The 19,060-nt window shown below is 39.7% G+C and overlaps 1 protein-coding gene across 9 annotated transcripts in view; it reads right to left on the reverse strand.

Moving 5' to 3' along the window:
* Positions 1-19,060, reverse strand: part of CLASP1 (cytoplasmic linker associated protein 1) — a 222,703-nt gene that overhangs the window by 70,628 nt on the left and 133,015 nt on the right. For 5 of the 9 annotated variants that reach the window (XM_044438058.1, XM_044438063.1, XM_044438059.1 and 2 more), the window contains exons 19-22: positions 18,215-18,385; positions 10,599-10,706; positions 9,202-9,228; positions 7,288-7,455 (exon numbers count right to left, since the gene is read on the reverse strand). In XM_044438058.1, coding sequence (XP_044293993.1) covers positions 7,288-7,455; positions 9,202-9,228; positions 10,599-10,706; positions 18,215-18,385 — 474 coding nt within the window. Of the gene's footprint in view, positions 1-3,791; positions 3,900-7,287; positions 7,456-9,201; positions 9,229-10,598; positions 10,707-18,214; positions 18,386-19,060 lie in introns of all 9 variants that reach the window. The other 4 variants (XM_044438065.1, XM_044438064.1, XM_044438060.1 and 1 more) reach the window with 2 other exon arrangements.

Genomic DNA, 19,060 nt, shown 5'->3' on the forward strand with positions numbered 1-19,060 from the left:
GTAGACTTCAACAACATAAATAACTCATCTATTCTACAGCTTGTTACAAGAGCATCATGAGAAAGGGTGCAGTGATTCGAATGTTTGATTTTGCATTGCTGCTTGCCACGAGAGAGAAAAATCACAGGGCAGTATCCGAAGCTGACTATCAGGTCCACTGCCACTTCTACTGCTTCCAGTGGCAACCACTGGCACAAGCAGAAAAAATAGTTTCTGGAGCAGTTCCCTTATGGATTACTGCTGGTAAAAATAAGTCCAAGAACAATATAGGGGATCAATGTGATTGTTTGTATGGAAACATACAGATTTTAAAAAGCTTTCTAAGGTACACGAAGGCCCTGAAAATCACTAAAAACAAAACCATCTTCATTTTACTGAATGAAAAACTCAATAAAATACCAGCAATGCAGTAGAAACAACTGTATGCCATTCTTTAATTGCTAGAATGCAGATTAGTAATGTATTCTGAGTAGTAACTGAAAGGGGCGAGATAGAAACAATCTCTGTTAGCATTGCACCTCTGATTATTGTGCTACCGAACTATTAAACAGAAAGACTGCCATTCAATTGTTAACTCTTACCAGCTAATAATTTGCTCAGTACTGTAGTCTTTACTGGGTTGGGCCACATATCTGACAATTTTTCCAAAAAAAAAGTATAGGAAACATGCTAAATATTGAGAATTTTAAAGCATCCAGATGAGGTTGTACAAATGCTTCAACTCATGGAAAACTAAGTTGTGTAACAAAATGCAACTGAAACATATGAGGGAGAAAATCCTTGGCGAGGTCCATTATTTTCCTAAAATTTGGAATGTTTCCTTCCAGTAAGTCCATGGGAATTCTTATCATGTGTTTCAAATTAAAGTGGCCTACAGTAATTCTTCTTAGGACCTCATTCATACATGTTTGCAGATTTATGAGTTCAACCAAACTCTCAAGATGCATTCCATGACTATGCAATAAATCAAACAATAAACCCTGTTATAGCGATTATAATCTATAGAATTCTATCTAATGGGGGTCCTTTTCTGCTTCCAGAAAGACTATTTTTTATCCTGGCACAAGCATCAAACTCAACACATTGATTCTGTTAGTACAAGTTGTTGTACAGGATGTTAAGCAAGCTGTTGTGCAACATGATGCACAAGTTATTCTTTAGATCATTGCACAAGGCACTGTAAAAGCTGTTCCAGAAATCAAACAACTAACACAAACAAGTAAATCTAAGGAGTTTGTAATGAGTTCTCTAACTCCTGGTGCAACAAAACCACATGAACAACACAGCTCCTTGTGAGAAGTATTGCACAATATACCTTGTAAAGCAACTTGCACAAGTAAAATTAAATGATTGGATTAAGTACTTGTGCAAGGATAAAGCCATAATTTCTGCAAGTGGCAGAAGCTTGCACCACTGGAGTGACATCTCTGGACACAATCCATCGTAACAAAAATCTGAAGCATAATAAATATAACCTGTCAGATGTCACAAGCAACACAAAATGGTAATTTAGTAGATTTAAAAGAAAATAAGTTACACAAGCTGCATTCAACCTATTGAGTGAGTATAAAATGCTCTTCTGTCTAAACTTCATGGCTTTAGTACTTTGCATTCCTATGCTAACTGCAGTGATGCAAATACATTTTGTCCAGAATAAAAGAGGAACAGTCTAAGCCATACCCTTTATCCCTGGCATCCATGGCAGAAGTGGGCTGAGCTTGTAACAGACTCAGGGCACCAACCCTAAGCGGTTGTCCATAACAGTCTGAGCTAAGAGGGATAACGGGCACCAACTGGAGAGCAGAGGGAACATGGATTGTCTTCCTGCTTCTTCTGCCCTTTAAAACGTTTCAGTGGCCGATTTTGAATCTCTACCTGTTCTACCCCTTCTCATGAGGAACAGGAGCTGAGGCCCTGGATTCCTCATATCCTGACAAAGCCTGCTTCCTCCCCTTCCCGCCTCTCAGAACACCCCTTCACACCCACTTGCAACTTCGGAGTCAGAGCTGGCATGGAAAGAATTGTGTTGGCTGGAAGGTGTAGCACAAGGGTGTTCCAAATCCAGAGTCCTATCTCCAGCCTTGGAGTGCTTTTTCAAGTTTGGGCTAAGGCTCCACATTTTCCTATGGCTTTCCAGACAGCATCTAGTTCTTAATGGGCTTTAAAACAGCAACCCCTAGAAACCCCAGTGTTCCACAATGCGTACGCCAATATATACTAGCTATGCCTTAACTGATAAGAGATTCCCCAGTATGTGTGCTGGCTTTATACATTTAATATGAAATATAAAATAATATAAACCCACTCAGGAAGCCTTATGGCTAATGGGTGGGATAAAAATCTTTAAAAATCTAACCTAATAAATATATAAATAAATATATAAATATACACTGGGGGACCACTGAGTGACAACAGGGGTCAGGTATAAGCTAGACTGGACCACAAAACTGATGTCAGCCTATCCTTGATCTATGGCATTTACTGTCTGTCATTAAGTATCATTCCTTATTACATTCATAAACCCCTTTTTCCTCCCAGTGCTGTAGCACATTTGAGGCTAAATAGGCATAGACCAATCAGTGCCTCCATGGGGGACAACCATGACCTCCATCTTTCCATCAAGAACCTTTCAATAGCTTGGCCTTCCTCCTATTTTCCCAACTTCCCATCCTGAAAAACTAAATATAATTACATTCAAAGCCTTGCCATGTTTTTATACACAGGGTTTTTCCATCAGCAATGTTAAAAGCTCTGGATACAGAGCAAAATGACAGCTTCACATTCATAATATTTTTTTCCCTCCACTCTGAAATTTCAAGGAGAGTTGGAAACATGCTGCCAGAATGCCAAATACAGAGATTTTTAGATACCCTTTGAAATTTGTTTTAAACAAATCTCCAAGTGCAAAATATGATTAAAAACTATCTGCTTGTTTCAGTTAAATAACACCATGCAATAAACTGGTAGAAGGTTTTATATCCCAGTTGAATGCTTCTATAAAAATAAACTTATGCCTTCCAAGGTTTCAGAATACTCAGATTGGAGGAAAAATTCCTTCAGAATATCTCATGCAACCAATATACCAACTATACATAAAAAACATTAAATAGGATGAAGCAAAAGTTCACACTATTGATTTACAAAGGTAGGTTCTTCTTGGCCTAGGATTGCTGAATCAAAATTTAGAAAGTGAGAGACTGTGAAGATCCTGCTCTGTGAGATTAGGATGAATCCATTGTGTTCTATGAATTAAGGAATAACCCTTAATTAAAAGGAGCATTTTAAGTATAATTTGAGTTTGGGAAGGAGTTACCCTGGTACACCCTTGATATGGAATGTGTATAGATCACAATGCAACTTTTTAAAAATGATTTGCACATATCTTAAATTCCCTCCAGGATAAGCTTTTATTGCATCGTATTTTTTTTAAACCAGCCTTCTCTGCAACATCAGCCTTCTATGCAAAAATGCCGACTAGCTGCTTTCACAAATACTGTATTTGCCAAAGCCAATGCTGCTCAAATGCCCTTAAAGAATTTGGAAATTATCAAAAGGGTTTCAGATTAATGTTCTTCCTAGTAAAGGTAAGCAGGAATTAAGCATGCAGAAGGGAAGATATGTCAGAGTGCTGGGAAATCAGAAGAGTGCTGGGGAATTAGAAGAGAGAGGGTACGGGAGGGGAGGGGGGAGGGGGGAACAAGCTCATTCCACCTAGTGATGTCTTGACTAGGCAACAAGAGAGGGGAAGAGGGAAGGGCCCTTAAGAAGCTCCAGTGCCTACAGGTACTCACCCAGTGGAGGGAAGCCCCGAGCAGGGCTTGTATCTCGGCTGCTCTCACGGCTGGTATCGCGGCTGCACCCCTGACTCACGCTGGGTCGGGGGATACGGCTGCTCCGTGCTAGCATGCATCATGGAGGGTTTCAGAGAAGGTGAACACAAGTTTAATGAGGATATAAAGCTCAGACAGGAAAGTCACATTTAAGGTCATTACTGACATCAGCAACTATCACTGGCAGCAGCCACTTCTGGCTTGTCACAAACCAATGTCAAGTTGTGCTTTGTGCTACAAATCAACACACCTATGAGGCCTGCCTGGAAGGCAATCCTGGTTGGCAAACTGCTAAAGGGACAAAAGATCTCAGATGGAAAGAGAGAGTTAGGGTAACACATACAACAAGCATGCCAAACTACTGAGACTAAAAGAAACACTGTGGAAAGATAGGTTTTGAAGACAAACACCATGTTTTCAACAAGGATTTAGCAGTGCAACTCTAAAGAAAGCCCACTTTTATATAAGCCTTTGACAGATTATTGATCAAAAAGGGAATAAACTGAAGATGATATATAGCTAGAACGCTTTAGAAATGTACTATTCATGTTTTTATGCTCCTGTTTATTTAGTGTAGTTTCATGTAGCCTCTCCTCTGTCTCCTTTTCCAGAAAAATTCTGCCTACCTGGTCAACCCAGAACCAAAATCCATCCCACCTATAAGTACTTCCATTGAGTTATGCAACCAGAGGTCAACCGTCCATTTTGGGGGCTCAGGACCATCATGGCTGCTTCTTTAAAAATCCACCCCAGACTTTTCTGTAAAGCCAAGTACATCAACAACCAAATAAATAAAATAAAAATCTGAATTTCTGTAAACTCTTTTGCTCTTGTTCAGTTTGTCTCATCCTTACTCTCCCATGCCTCCCTTCATTCTCTCCTTTCTCCGTCAGATTTTATATTGAGGTCTTCTTGGGGTACAAACCTATCTATTTTGGGTTATACTCTAAAGCATTATATAAAACAACAATGCTAAATTATGCAAGTATAACTAATACAAATACAGAAAAACAGAAAGTATATTTACAGTTAAGAATTTTTGAAAATTCCTAGAGAACAGGAAGGATGTTAGGTAGCTCTTCCTTTGAAATCATTTGGTAAATACTCCTAGTTTGTATTTACGCTGGTGTTTGGAAGGCATCATGTACACTAGTATGGAGTCATTTACTTTGAGAGTAAGAAATATGTAATATGAGCTAAAGAACTAATGGACTTTCATGAACCCATTTCCATTTTTGCAAATTTGGATTAATCCTTCTGCTGGATGAACTAATGATTTCTATTCTGAGGCTAAGTGGTAAATTGTTAATTTAAGACCAGCTTGACTATAATGCCAGGGTGATAATTATCATGTGTGGTTTCCATAATGTTGAGTGAAAAAACAGAGTCGGGGGTGGGTGATATGATATGATATGTATGTATGTATGTATGTATGTATGTGAAATGCACACACATAGCTGGAAAGCTTTACACCAGCTTTAAGCTGGAATGTGTGGTTTATCCTGACTTACTGTGAACAAGCGGCATGCTGATGCAGAGAGTCTCTCTTCTTTTAACATGAATGGGTAAAACTGGTGAAGGAAAAGCTTAGCATGACATCTAAACTTGAATCATTGCTCTCAAATGTGCCAAGTTTCACAAGTCAGTAACATACTTAGAATTTATTGCTGGCTTACCAACTCTGGCTTGTTTGGCAACAACAAACCATAATCCAAATTTCAGACATGAAACGGACTGACAAGCTAACCCTTTCTTGATAGCATCACTTGCTTGTGTATAGGAAGGAGCAATCCGGCTGTATGTGCTAGCAAGCCATTTATTCACAGTAACCCAAGATAGGCCAGGAATTCCAGCTTATCATTATGTGCAAGTAAAACTTAAATGTGAACCATTCATGAAAGATATGAGCAATCAAAAACACAACTGCCCTCTATAGAGATTATTCTATGTTGGATAACCAAATTACATGTAAATGTAAATCCAAAATACCTTTAGAGATGATGAAGTATATTAAAGATATGTATTTTCATGTGTTCGGTAATAGCCAAGCTGCCTCTATAGTAGGAATTTAAATAAGACCACTAAGTTTTAAATTTAATAGGAATGGGAGAAAATGCTACCAAATATCCTTTTTTCAAATGCATGAACAAAGATCTGATTCTATGCTAAACAGTAAGAAATCTTAGTCTGGTAGATGAAAATGTAACATATTCAAAAATACTTGCATTTACAAATACGTTGTCTTTCTGTGTGTCCTTGTCCTTGGTTCCTTGAAAATGCCCACATCAGAATCAGAGGTTTGATTGTGGTTTATCAGATTCTAGCTTAACTGCATAATATGTTTGCTGACTGGCTTGCTGCTAGGGCACCAATCTTTTTCTGCAGCAAATTGATATCCTCATTATCTTAATTTGTCCTTTTTGTATTTATCCTTGCCTCTGTCTATTTACAACTGTGAAATATATCTCGGAGTTCTTTCCTCAATTAATACTAGGTTTAAGAGCCTTTCTTTCTTTCCCCCTCTAACCATATGAGCTCTAGTCTTGAACTTCTATTCAGATATTTGTTCCTTCTGTGTGTCATCCTGTCCTATAGCATAAGCTCAAATACACATGAACAACATGTGTATTTGATTATTCCACCAGTTTTCCTAATTCCACTTTCTGCTGGTTCCTAAAATCCTGATGGATTATTTTAGAGCTGCTTTTCCAAGTCCTATCCTGTTTATTGGGAGGTCCTAGTTCTAATTCTGGCCAGCATGTTCCAATTTCACACAGATTACTTAGAAACCCTAACTTCTATTTCAGAATGAAATTAGTCAAGGTTAACGTATAATGGTGGACATCAGTGTATAATAAATGTATCTGGAAATAGGACTGCTATTCACACATGATACATGAACAATGGTACTAGCAGAAATTCATGGGGATGGAGGGAGGTTACAGAAAAAAAGTTTAATTCTTAATTTACAGTAACTGATGACATTTTTGAGCTAAGGTCACAATAGACTAATGTCTATGCACAACTGTTTTCAGAATGAAGGTAAAGGAAGACTATATGGCATTATTAAGGAAGAAGTATTTGGCATTCATCAAAATCATCATGTAATACTTAATAGATAAACGTATTATATCTTATGTTCCAGGCAATATACTTCAAGTCAAAGGCTAGTATCAAATCACGTGAGTGGCAACAGAACTTAGAAGCACCAACTTAAAGAATAGATTTTCTGATTAGAGTCATGATTAAGCACAGGCTATTTAAATTACTCCTTCCAAAAGGACTGCTAAAGTCCCACAATACTACTAGTGTATAACATCGTTAAGACACATACTGGAAAATCGTAGCCATTGAGATACTGCAGTGAGCCCATGTTTCTCTGGGAATTGTTTTGCCAATATGCTTTACATAATAAATCAATTTCTTGGTTCTGTCCCATAGCCAAACAGACTCTTACCTAGACCGATCCTGTTTGGGCTGGTTTCTCGGCTGCAGCCCTGGCTTCGAGGGACTTTGCTTCGTTTGTCAGCAGGTGATGGTATTGGGTGTACTCTGGTTAGTCCACTGCCCATTCCACCATAAGTACTTCCCAGGACCTTTCCAGGGGAACTGGATCGACTACCAGCTAGAAGGAACCATAGATAAATATTCTTGAAATACTCAGAGTACTTCAAAACAATTATGTTTATGCAGTTCAATTCAATTCAAATAAAAGTAGGGCACAAGAATTTCAGAAGCTGATCACAAGTAAATTAAAATGATTCATTATGGGTTAAGAATAAAATGTCGAACAGGTAATAGAATAAGCTGAATTACCTTTTTTAAAGAAGAAAACTAACAGCTAGACATAATGGGCTGCTCCAGCAAACCACTATTCATGCATGAATGAATATGAAATCAAAAGCCCCCAGTTTTCCCTTCCTTTCATTTTCAAACCATTTTGCCATGGGGAGAGGGTGTGCCATGCATCACTATTTTCAATTATTTCTTTAAGTATCTTGTGTTTCTGCTTAATTGAACTTTCAATTCAGAAGCCTCCTGAACATGTACAATCTAAATCATTAGTCTAACCATCTAACATTAACCTAAATCAATGCCTTCTGCCATCTCATTGCTAATTAGTTTTCCGATTAGATTTCTGTCCAGGAAAGGCTATTCAAGTATGTTTACAAAACATCCTACTTTCTCTCCTATAGACTTTGGAGAAGCAGCAAATCCCTGTTAGCCCTTTTAACAAAGAAACACTCTCAAAGGAGAAAAGAGCCAAAAGATGCTTTGCTGGTTTTGCTGCAACAAACATTCTTGGAAATATTACCAGGGAATAGGTCCTTTTGAACTCAGCAGCATCTACTTCTCACTAAACATATACAGCATTGCTCTGCTGAATGATGCCTTAAACTAAGCTGTCACCATTTGTGTATGCATTATACTTAGAGGCCACCCTATTTAAAAGCTCTTGGGATGGCCAAGGTAGTTTACAAACAATTTACATTTAAATGGTAATAATAAATTCTTATTTTATTTCCTGTTCTATGTGCATGCGGCTTCTTGATTAAATACAAATGCTGGTGCCCTTCCTCCACGATCTAGCTTAACAAAACAAAAATGCTCCAAGAATTCTCATAGCTTGTGAGTGATAGTAGCATTTTTTGCTCCACAAAACCAAGCCCTCCTTCCAACTTATGTTGGCTTAAACTCACACGAATCAGCAAGATTGGATAATATTACTGAATAAAAGCAAAAACACCTACTTCTCAGTAGTGGGGTCACAGTGACCAAAGAAGGGTCTTTCATTTATGCATGGATTGTCTATCTAAGTACCTTACATGTGCATACCAAAATTACTTCACTTCAGACATTTTTAGGAGCACTAGTTTTTCAGCTTCTGGGAGGAGAGTAAAGATGGCAAGCATCCTGAAAACTGAAATTGTTAGGAACCAGAACATGAAAGACAGCACAGACATGGAAACAGAGTGCTGGTCTGCACAATCTCAGCAAGGAAGATACACTGCAGTGGCTTTGTTCCCCTGTGGCATGAGCCTGCTCCACGCCAGCCAGATTTCCTTAACTACCCTTGCCAACACAAATGATGTGCAGTCTGAGCCTGGGTGCCATGGTTTCTCATGAGGGAGAGCACAATGACCCTCACAGAACCTTACAATAGCCCATGGCCTTTGCAGCTGCCCCCTCAAACATGCCGTTGCACTTGGGTTCAAGTGACATGACAAAGTGCGCTGGCATGGGTAAACAGGGAATTTGGCTAGCATAAGACCAGCACGGTCTGCAGGGTAAGCAGCCACTGTGGCTTGTTAACTATGCTGCAGTCATGCAGACCAGGTCAGTGTGAAAAAACAAAGAAGGTGTTTCTTACCACCAGCAGGGTTAGCTGATCTGGATCCTGGATTATGAGAGCAGACCAAAGGACAGGCAGAAAGTAAATCAGAGAAAGCGAGACAATACAGAGTTCAAGAAGCATTGGTAGTTGTACACAACATGAACTGGCTTTTGACAAATGGATCACTACTCACACTTTGCAGTATATTATGGATTAATACACAGTAAAGCCTTTCTTATGAGTATTTCTAACCAGGCACCTATTGCATGATGTTACACACTGGCAAGCAGCCATTTGAGACTGAGCAACCAGGGCACTACAACTGGACTGCCATCATAAAGCCAAGGACTGTGGCATCAAGTGCTGATCCAGAACACTGTGCTTGCTCACCGAGGTAACAGGATTATGGGGGGAAAGCAATTCCACCAAACATGGAGTAGCAGAAAATGCAAAGCTGTTGCAGGTCAAAGAAAGGTAACAAAAATGAAAGTAGGGTTTTGTTGGGACTTGATATGACTAATAGATTCTTTCTAATAAGAATGTGACACACCCGTGGTGGATTCTTTGACTGTGCAAACCAGCCCCTAGTTTCTATAGCCTAACCTACTTTGAACCTCCCCCACCCCCCCAATCCTCAAGCAGACACATGCAAACAACCCACAATCAGCTGCGGTGTGTCATCTGAACCTGGTCAATAGGTCAAACAGTAAAAGGATGAAGGAACAAGTAGCTAACCATGATTTATTAAATGGTTGGGATCTATTATTTTTCTCAGCAGTCATTAAATATGCAGACTCTTTTGCACATTCAGTATCAGCATTCAAGAAATCAACCAGAGTCCCAGTAATAAGAACACTTTCTCCATACTCTTAGAAAAGCATTGTGCTGCCTTGGTGCTGAGTGAGCTACAGTGCTAGTACTTTGTGAGATTTGCATGAGACACCTCTGAGACAGAGTCAGTCCCCAGATGCTGTGGACCTCATCCGAATGGGAAAGATATCTGCAGGTTGGGACACAGAAGATACTGGAGAGAAGTAGCTTCTCCAAAGGAATGTTCCTCCAGGCCTAAGGACTGTGGGGAAACAGGAGTCTGTGCAGGCAAGAAACCCCAGGAAGAAATGTAAACAGCTTAAGTGTTCATAATGAAAGAATGTGTGAATGAAATCATTCATTCAAAATAATAAAAAGTGCACAGAGATGGTAGCCATTGACCAGAACTAAAAAAAAATCCTGAAAACTGGTCTGATATTTCTATTTGTTTGTGTAAGCATGTCTAATATGTTGAGTTCACAGTTTTGGATAAGGTCTTTGGAGACTGTTTTGGCGTGAGTAAAACTGTCAGGAATGAATGGAAATTTTGATTTCTATGTGCTGAAAGCAAGCTGGATAAATATACAGCCTCCTCCACCAAACTAGACTGAATGGCTTCTTACGCTGGGACTGTGAAACTACTTTGGCCCGGCTTCGGCCTCGAGTATCAGCAGGTGTTGAGGTGATACTAGTGGAACTTCCAGAGCTTTGCCTCCTTGTGCGGATCCGACCTAGGGAAAACCAAAAAAACAGTTTAACTAATTAAAGTGACAGTGTTTTAAATCCTCCCTTACCCAAATGTTTACATCAAAAAGTACCGTGTTTTTATTAAAAGAGGAACACAGCTCTGAAAACACTATCTCCCAAAATATCAGTTATGAGGTATTTGATTCTTTGCCTAGGATGAACCAATCTATTTGTGCTAAGCACTGAAAGGGCAGCCTGGTTTCCCATTATCTGAAAAGTATTTTGAACCACAGAATCATATACAGGTAAGAATTAACTTATTAAACGATTTTTGTTTTTAACAAGTACAGCACTCCAAAACTAGTTTATGCCAAAAATACTGTTTTAAGAAGGAGGGAAGCAAAGTTCAACTCTGTAACTTGCAAGATGCTGTAATAACAGTAGAGTGAAGCAAAAAGAATATCAGGTGAAGAAATTGAGGATAAAGAGACAGAAGGTTGTGGATGTTCAAAGGAAAGAGTAATCACAATAACATGTGATAGGAGGGGATCAATGCTTGCTTCTTATTAAATACAACTAGGTTCTACTATCTTTTTATGCTTGTTTTCCAAATGCAAACAGAGACACAGCAGATATTAAAGTTTCCAACAACAAAGCGCACCAATACGTGGGCACCACTGACTTTTATGGCACTGCCTCATAAATCTATATAGTCCTGAACCTGCATGACACATGTCGAAAATGAGTTGACTTGTTGTAAATGGAAGTTGCTTCCAAGCAAATGTTTTTGCATGGAGCTGCAGTATTTCTGGAAATATACAAGAAGTCTGGAGCAGGAACATAAATGGAGTTTCTAAGAATATACAGCTGCAAAGTCTGAGGACAGTGTTCAAATACACAAAAGTCTAGCTTTCGAACCTTTGAGTTGTGTCCTGCAGGTTTCATGCTCCTTTGCATGAGACAGACTTTCCTGACAAGTACTTCAGGGGGGAAGGGAGGGTGACTTCTGCTCAAGTCTGCACTATACTTCATGCACAGAGGGGGATTGTGTCTCCCAGTCCCAGCCATACACAGCAAACATGCACTAAGTATCAAGTTGTCCTCAGCAGTCGTACACTTTGCATTAGAGTGAAGGTGTCCCAGGCATGTGCAGGTGCCGATAAGCAGGGAGTCTGCCACATGGGTAGGAACCCTGGTCAACAGGGCTCCTGGCACCCGGAGAAGCCCCTAAGTGTGCCTGGCAAAACGTGGCCAACAGTAGCCATGCCTGGCACGTGTTTGTCAAAGTGTTCCCACACAATACAAGGCCCCAGAATGTTGCAGAACAGGGATGAGCAATCTGGGGTCTTCCATGTTGTGTCGGGAGTCTGACTCCCATCATCCCTGACCACTCCCCACCCCAGATGGGGTGATGGGAGGCGGAGTCCAACAACATATGGAGGTCCATCATTTTCTGAACCCGCTTCCTAAAGGCCATTTGTGGTAAAGTCTTAGCAGTAAATACAAAGCAGATGGTGAATTTGTTTTTCTGACAAACTCAGCCCATATGTTCTGAACCCAAACGTCCTATTTTCTTTACCCAAAGTACCCCTTGTGTAGCTCATCCACAGCTAGTTTAATTCCATACAGCATTTAATTTGTGTATGTGCCAGAGGATTGGAATCTCATTTACTAAAATTATATAAGAGGTTCTATTTATTTATTTATTTATCATATTGATATCCTAGCCTTTTATCCTTTCAAGGAGCTCAAGCAGCTTACATAATTCTCCTTGCCCTCTCATTCTTATCCTTACAACAACCTCATCAGGTGGGTTAGGCTGAGAGTCTGTGACAGGCCCAAAGTCACCCAGTTGGCTTCATGGCTGAGCAGGGACTAGAACCAGATCTCCTGACTCCCATTCCCATGCTCTTAACCAGTACACCACACTGGCTCTCTGTATTATAACTAGAAACTGTTATACTTCCCTTTTTTACTTTCTGGGCATCCTTTTAAGATAAAAAAAGAATAAAACAGATACAGAAAACCAGTTCAATTATTTTATTATATGAGCTTTTCTGTTCTTACAAGGGAAAGCCACATACAAGTCACCTGATGCCCAGAAGAGTTATTCCTGTTGGGGTCTTTTGAGTACTTTGTGCTTTTTCTCTCTGAAACTTTTCCAGAATTAGCTCAAGGTAGCATTGTTCAAACTGGTGCTATACTTGATATCACAGTAACAAAATTAATTCAGTATATCAAAATGGGAGCAATGTACTACACCAAATGTTATGACTATTTCCCCCAAAACAGACAAGAAAAATCATACTTTCAGCAGCATTTCATTTAGTTTGAAATTAACATTAACAGAATACCAACACCTGGGTGGCCACACCATGGGGCCAGCTACCATCAACCAGTCTGTGAGACGGGTCAAGAGGAGGAAGGAGACAGCAGAAGACAGCACCAAGTAATTATATGAAAATTATATTTTACAGAGCTGTAATTATAAGCCATTATAAGGTACAGGAAATTGCCTAGATTGTTAACAGAAACACCCTTCAGAAAAGAATGGCAGGGGGATGAATTAGGGTTGCATTCTGAGTGGGGCTGGGTGGAATCAGTGCACTGTAGGGCAGGTCCCAGGATAACACCAAAAAGGGGACGGCTTTATTTCCATGCATTTTTATCCGTGTAATGGTAGAAGGGATTGCTTCTTAAATTTTCTGTGCTCTGGACATGAAGCACTAGCTCTTTAGGATGCAGTATTCCTTTTCATGCTCTCTCACTTCCATTCACAATTTTGTCTGCTAATGGGCTCACTCGCTACTTTAAACAAGGACATTAGGTGCCCACAGAACACATGCAAACTCATGAACATACACACACATTCTCTGTATTTACAGTGCAGTGATTACACCCACAAGTCCTTTGTCTAAACTGGATATTGACTTGTTAAGAAACATTTTTTTTGACAGAAGAGGTGAAGCATGGTGGTGGTCAGCATAGTTCTACCAAAAATAACAAAATCAACTCAACTTCGTGTTATAATAAGTCTAGCAAAAAGTCATGGAGTTTCTAGGCCTTCACGCCCTGCTTTAGGCTAGTCTAAAAGCAATTAACACAGAATTCAAAACAAATTGTATGTCTGGCTTTCGTTATTCAGTAGCTCTTTGTAATTTGACTACTTGCAATCTAGAAATAGAAAATCTGGAATAAAACTAAAGAATAGGTGTTGTCAAGAGGACCTCTTTTCTCCCTACTAGGTTCTTCCTGTTCCTTCTACATCTTCCCTCACATTCAACAAAACCACTTCAAAGAACATAAAGCATTACTAATTTATGGCAATTATAGCCTTTGGCAACCTATGAAATTGTCTCAGGCATCATGAACACTGAATACATCTCAGTCATTACACTGATCCTGTCCTCTCTCAGAGACTGAAAGGGGCTTGTGTAATATGTTCCAAGTCAGCCTTCCCTACAGCTCTCCTTCCAAGCAGATGAGGACTGGAAGGTTCTAACTACAGTATTGTGTTAAAATTGACCAGCTAGCAAAAGACACCATCAAAGCTAGAATACCAGCTATTAAGAAAATACAACTCAGTACTAAGAAGTTGGTTCCCTCTCCAAAAGGAGTTAGCTCCACCCTCAGTGTGGTTCCTCTTGCTTGTGGGCCAAATAGCAAGCACAATGGATGCTACTCAGTTGGTTTGCCCTTTCAGTCTGACACCAGTCTCTGGGACATATTGTGTTACATCCATCTGCCTGTAAATTCACCTGTTCACCTGCATTTCTCACCAAACCAGGTCTGGTCTGGTTCTCACTGAGCTCTTGGTTTATCACTGTGTCTACTGGCTTTGGCACTGCAACTAAACATTCCAACCCTGCCACTTCTTCTAGCTCTGATTCAAATTTGGAGGTAACAACCATGGAAGAAAGTATTTTGAGAGAAATGGACATAGTCCTTAGATGATCATGCACCCGAGCTGTTCTCCATGCATATTTGTTCCCTCATGACCATATCTGTCTTTTTTGTTCCTTGTGCTGCTGAAATACTTTAATCATTGTATAACATATGCATTTTTAACTGAAACGTTAGACACTTTTGTAGTTAAACTATGCACAGATTTTAATATATTAAGCCAAATACAAGTTCTACAAGGAAATAAATGAAATCCAACTTCAGTATTACCTTCTGAAACACACTTTGAGAATTCGTGTATAATCTGGGAATGTCAATGCATGTTTTGGAGAATACCCAGTTCCATTTCAAATTTGGCTAATGAGGGCAGCCATGTCACAGGCTGACACAGACGAGAAGGGAGAGGCATAGAAATTGTTCATGACAGAAAGGGGATGGTGGTGATGGGATGTGCACCCCATTCCCAATCCCTAAACTCAGGTCAGCATTATGCTGTAATCACATCTTGGCCAGAGACAGTAGAATTTTGTGCAGCAGCCAAGACTGATGAAGGAACTGAAGCTATTTACCATTACAAAGGTTACCTGATAGTCGCCAGGTTTTCCCTGACTTGTCTTGGCTCTGTTCTGTTCCACTGTTCTTGTGATTTTTAAATGTACTTAGTACTTCATATTGTTTTTACACTGATGTCATACTGTATTTGAGATCTTAGCGTGCTCAAGCATATACAAATGTTTTCCTTTTAAAAAGCCAGCATGCTCTTCACAGTTAACTACAACAAATAATGCCTGGAAGGGGGCTGGTTACGGTTATGGTTATGGTTACATAACACTTTTCCTTTTGAATTCTTTTCCTAGAGAATAGAAACAGTCCAACATTTCCAGTTGCATAAACCAGGCAAGGCTTCACTACTCTTTATAAATGTAAATCAAATAAATCTTTTACATGTAGGGGCACATGCGTGCATGTATGTGTGTGAGAAAGATTTAAAAATAAATAACAGATGTGTGATGATATTCATAGTGCTCATCACTGTGAGGCTAGGCTCAGAGAAGTACTTAGTGGGGGGAAAGATGCTCTATGAGGTACTGTGCCTAACAAGGGTGAACTGAAAGACATGGGGAAGGGGTGCTCAACAGTATCAACATGAGTAAGAGGAGAACACCATGCAAAGATCATGCAAGGGCACCAGTGAACACAGATGAAGACCAGGGACCACTTGGGTGAAAACAGAGACCTGGTAGAGCCAGAGACAGACCTCAGTTAACAGAGACTGCTTACCCTCAGCTTTACCGGTAGTACCATCTTTATGCAAATTAAAAAAATGAGAGGGATAACATGAAACAGTTAGTAATATCAGCAGAAGCGGGCAGTGTGTATTTAGCTATACAAAATCAAAAAGAATAATTCAGTAAGGTTAGTTGGTTAAATAGAAATCCAACTTCTGTGCCCCTAGCGCCTGAATAAAGAGACAACATACACGGGTGCCCAAGACACCATCCTAAGAGCTTCACTCCATTTCCTGCCCCTCACGGTGGCTGCCTTTGTTTTGCTTCCTTCCTTTATTGCCAGGCTTGTTCCTTTTTACCTGACTTTCAGCTTTCTTTCTGTTCTGCAATGATCATGATTTTGATTCTACTGCACATTTTATAGGCTGCGGCTGTTGTTTTTGAAACCTCATATAAATCAGTTTGAGCGGCCTGCACACTATTTATAGAACAGAAGTACTATAAACAAATATTTGCCATTGATTTAACTTTACTGCTCTTTACAGCAGAGATTACTGTTGACGATAAGAAATGACCACATCCTGCCAAGTGCACTGAATGTGATCAAGTGATGCAATCTCAGTTTTGAATGATGCTGTGGCTGAAGAATGAAAGGTGCCAAAGGGAATAAAAAAGGGCCCTTATGTTATCTGCCTGAGTACTGAATGCAGAATGGAAAAAAAGAGAAGGTGACATCCTTTAACTGGAGTAAGCACTATACTTTTTATATACTACAGTAGATGTAGAAGAAATAGAGGTTAGCATAACTTGTGGGGGGTCAGCCCCCAACATTACTTTCCAAGTGAATTGCAAGAAATAATAGTCCTATAAACACTAGCTTGTTTTCCTGATCCATTTTCTCTATTTTTCTTTATCTGCATTCTCCAGGACCCATACATGATAGACTTGTATCATGAATAAAAATTTACAGAAACCTGGTAGAGCATGGACAGACAAACCAGAGCCCTTCCAGAGGTTTTAGACTACATCCCCCATAATCTCTGACCACTGTCCGGATCAGATAGAAATTGCAGTCCAAACTTCTAGAAGGAACTGGATAAGCTACCCTTGCGGTACAGGCTTCTTGCGTAGGTGCCTATAAAGAAACCAGTCATGATAAAGTATGTGCACCCACGCATCAAAGCTACCTGAATTCTGTCAAATAAAACCGGTTAGTCACAGAAGTATAAGAAAAATACCACACTTAGTCTGCAAGGCAGAGAAAAGAAATCAGGGAACATTCTGGTAAAGGTGAGGAACATGCCCTTCCTTGGAGTTTAAGCAGGAGTAGGGCTATAAGAACAGCTGCAGGAAAATCAGTGACTGAATAAACAAATATATGTAGGAAAGTTCACAAAGATTCGGAGACAATACTTAAAATTCAGACCGAAAAGGTTTCTGCTTGAAGACTGCAACTTGTCAACTGATCAAGACTAAGAAAGAGAATGGATCTAGCTAAGCTAAGAGCAAATGCTTCATGCAGTTCAGCATTTTCTCTGGGTAAGATACAGGTCTATCTCATTCTGAAAATATCCTTCCTATAGCCTGTTGCATACATGGTTCTCCGTAGTTTCTACAATTTTGCTTCCCCAGAATGTTTGGGAGAATTTGATAGTGGCTGCAGATTTTTAGACTGATGGAACAAATATTTCAGGAGAAGCAGTACTAACTGGAAGCTGCCAGATACCCCACTGTTCCACATGCTCACTCTGCTTTCTTCTAACACTCTTCAAGGATTACTTTTATCCCATGAATCACTAATAACTCACTTAACTCTCCTTACAAAAGCAGAGTTAATGACCTCTGATAAATTAAAACTAATTTTACAGCCAGACTCATCCAAGTGCTAATAATCCCCCTAACCTGTGTTTGACCTTTCTGATACAGAGGAAGCCTGCTGAGGAACCCTCAAAGAATAGTTATACAAAACTGACAAGGGGATCTATTCTGCTGAAGCTATTCCCATTGGAAAATATGTACAAGCTGACACTGATTTCTGATAAATGTATAACTGGGAGGAACAACACAGGTCATCTTTCCTGTGGTTATCACAGTCCTTCACAGAATCCTAGGCCACAGTGTTGCACCATCTAAGAGTGTGTGCTTCGGAATGTATGGAGGCTTTGTTGGGGAAACTGACAAGAAAGAACAAATGAACAAACCTCCAACCTGCCCCCACCCTTTTCCAGAATACTTCAGGTGTCCTAGAAGCCCAGTTAGTTTCTCTAGCTAAAGTTTGCATACACACACATCCATTTATTCATTATGAATAGATATATACTGCTTTTCAAATGATACTTCCCTAGAAGACTGGGATTTCCTAAAAACTCATACTTCCCTGGGTAGCTATTGATCTTCTTTATGTAAGAAAACAAGCTCACCTAGAGAGGCATAAGAGCCAGGGGGCAGGGCTGCAGCAGAGCTGAAGGGGGCATCGGAGCCAGAAGATGTTACTTTTGATTTGGCACTGGCTGCTGCATTCACATCAATGTCACTGCGGGAACGCTGGAGAGACCCGGACGCTGATACAGATTTCGCACTCACTGTAGAGGCTTTGAGAAAGAAGAGAAGCCCACGGTTAAGGATAATCATTCCTGAGAACTCCTTTCAAGTCTTTACATTCCTGCCAGGAAACCGGGGATGTTAAGCACATTCATTCCTCCTCCTCCATTCCCAAATAATTATTTAATATAAGAGTGTTCCTTTAAGTCACTCCCCTGAAGGAAAAAAGAGAGAGGAAACCTGTTTTTAAGTATGTGGAATTGGCATAATACTAACAGTGTTTGATTAGAAAAGACAAGATTGTATTAGAAACTGCACCCAAAACTTAATAAAAATTAAACTTCAGATTTGACTCTTCATATTATCCAACTAAAATGTAATTTCCAAAATCCACCCCATTTTTTGAAAATAGGGATTGAGAGAAACAAAATAGTCGTAACTCCTGAGCATGTTATTATGATGATATCCTGCTAAAAATTATTTAAGTACATCAGAAACTAAACAAACTTATTAATTTAAAAGTGGCATCTAATCTAAATATGCCTCTTTCATACTCTTTATCCACCTTAATGCTTGGCAAAATAAAGCCCTCCCCACTTTCAGGAAAAAACAGAAGATTCTGGCCATTTTGAAGTACACTACCGAATGGCCAGTGTTCTTATAGCTGTTTTGTATGTAGACTGAGCTGGTGAGGCCTATGCAACATAGCCCCCCTGCAGGACAGC

Source organism: Varanus komodoensis, unplaced genomic scaffold (assembly GCF_004798865.1).
Source record: "Varanus komodoensis strain SLA01 unplaced genomic scaffold, ASM479886v1 scaffold32, whole genome shotgun sequence".
In the NCBI taxonomy this organism is placed as follows: domain Eukaryota; kingdom Metazoa; phylum Chordata; class Lepidosauria; order Squamata; family Varanidae; genus Varanus; species Varanus komodoensis.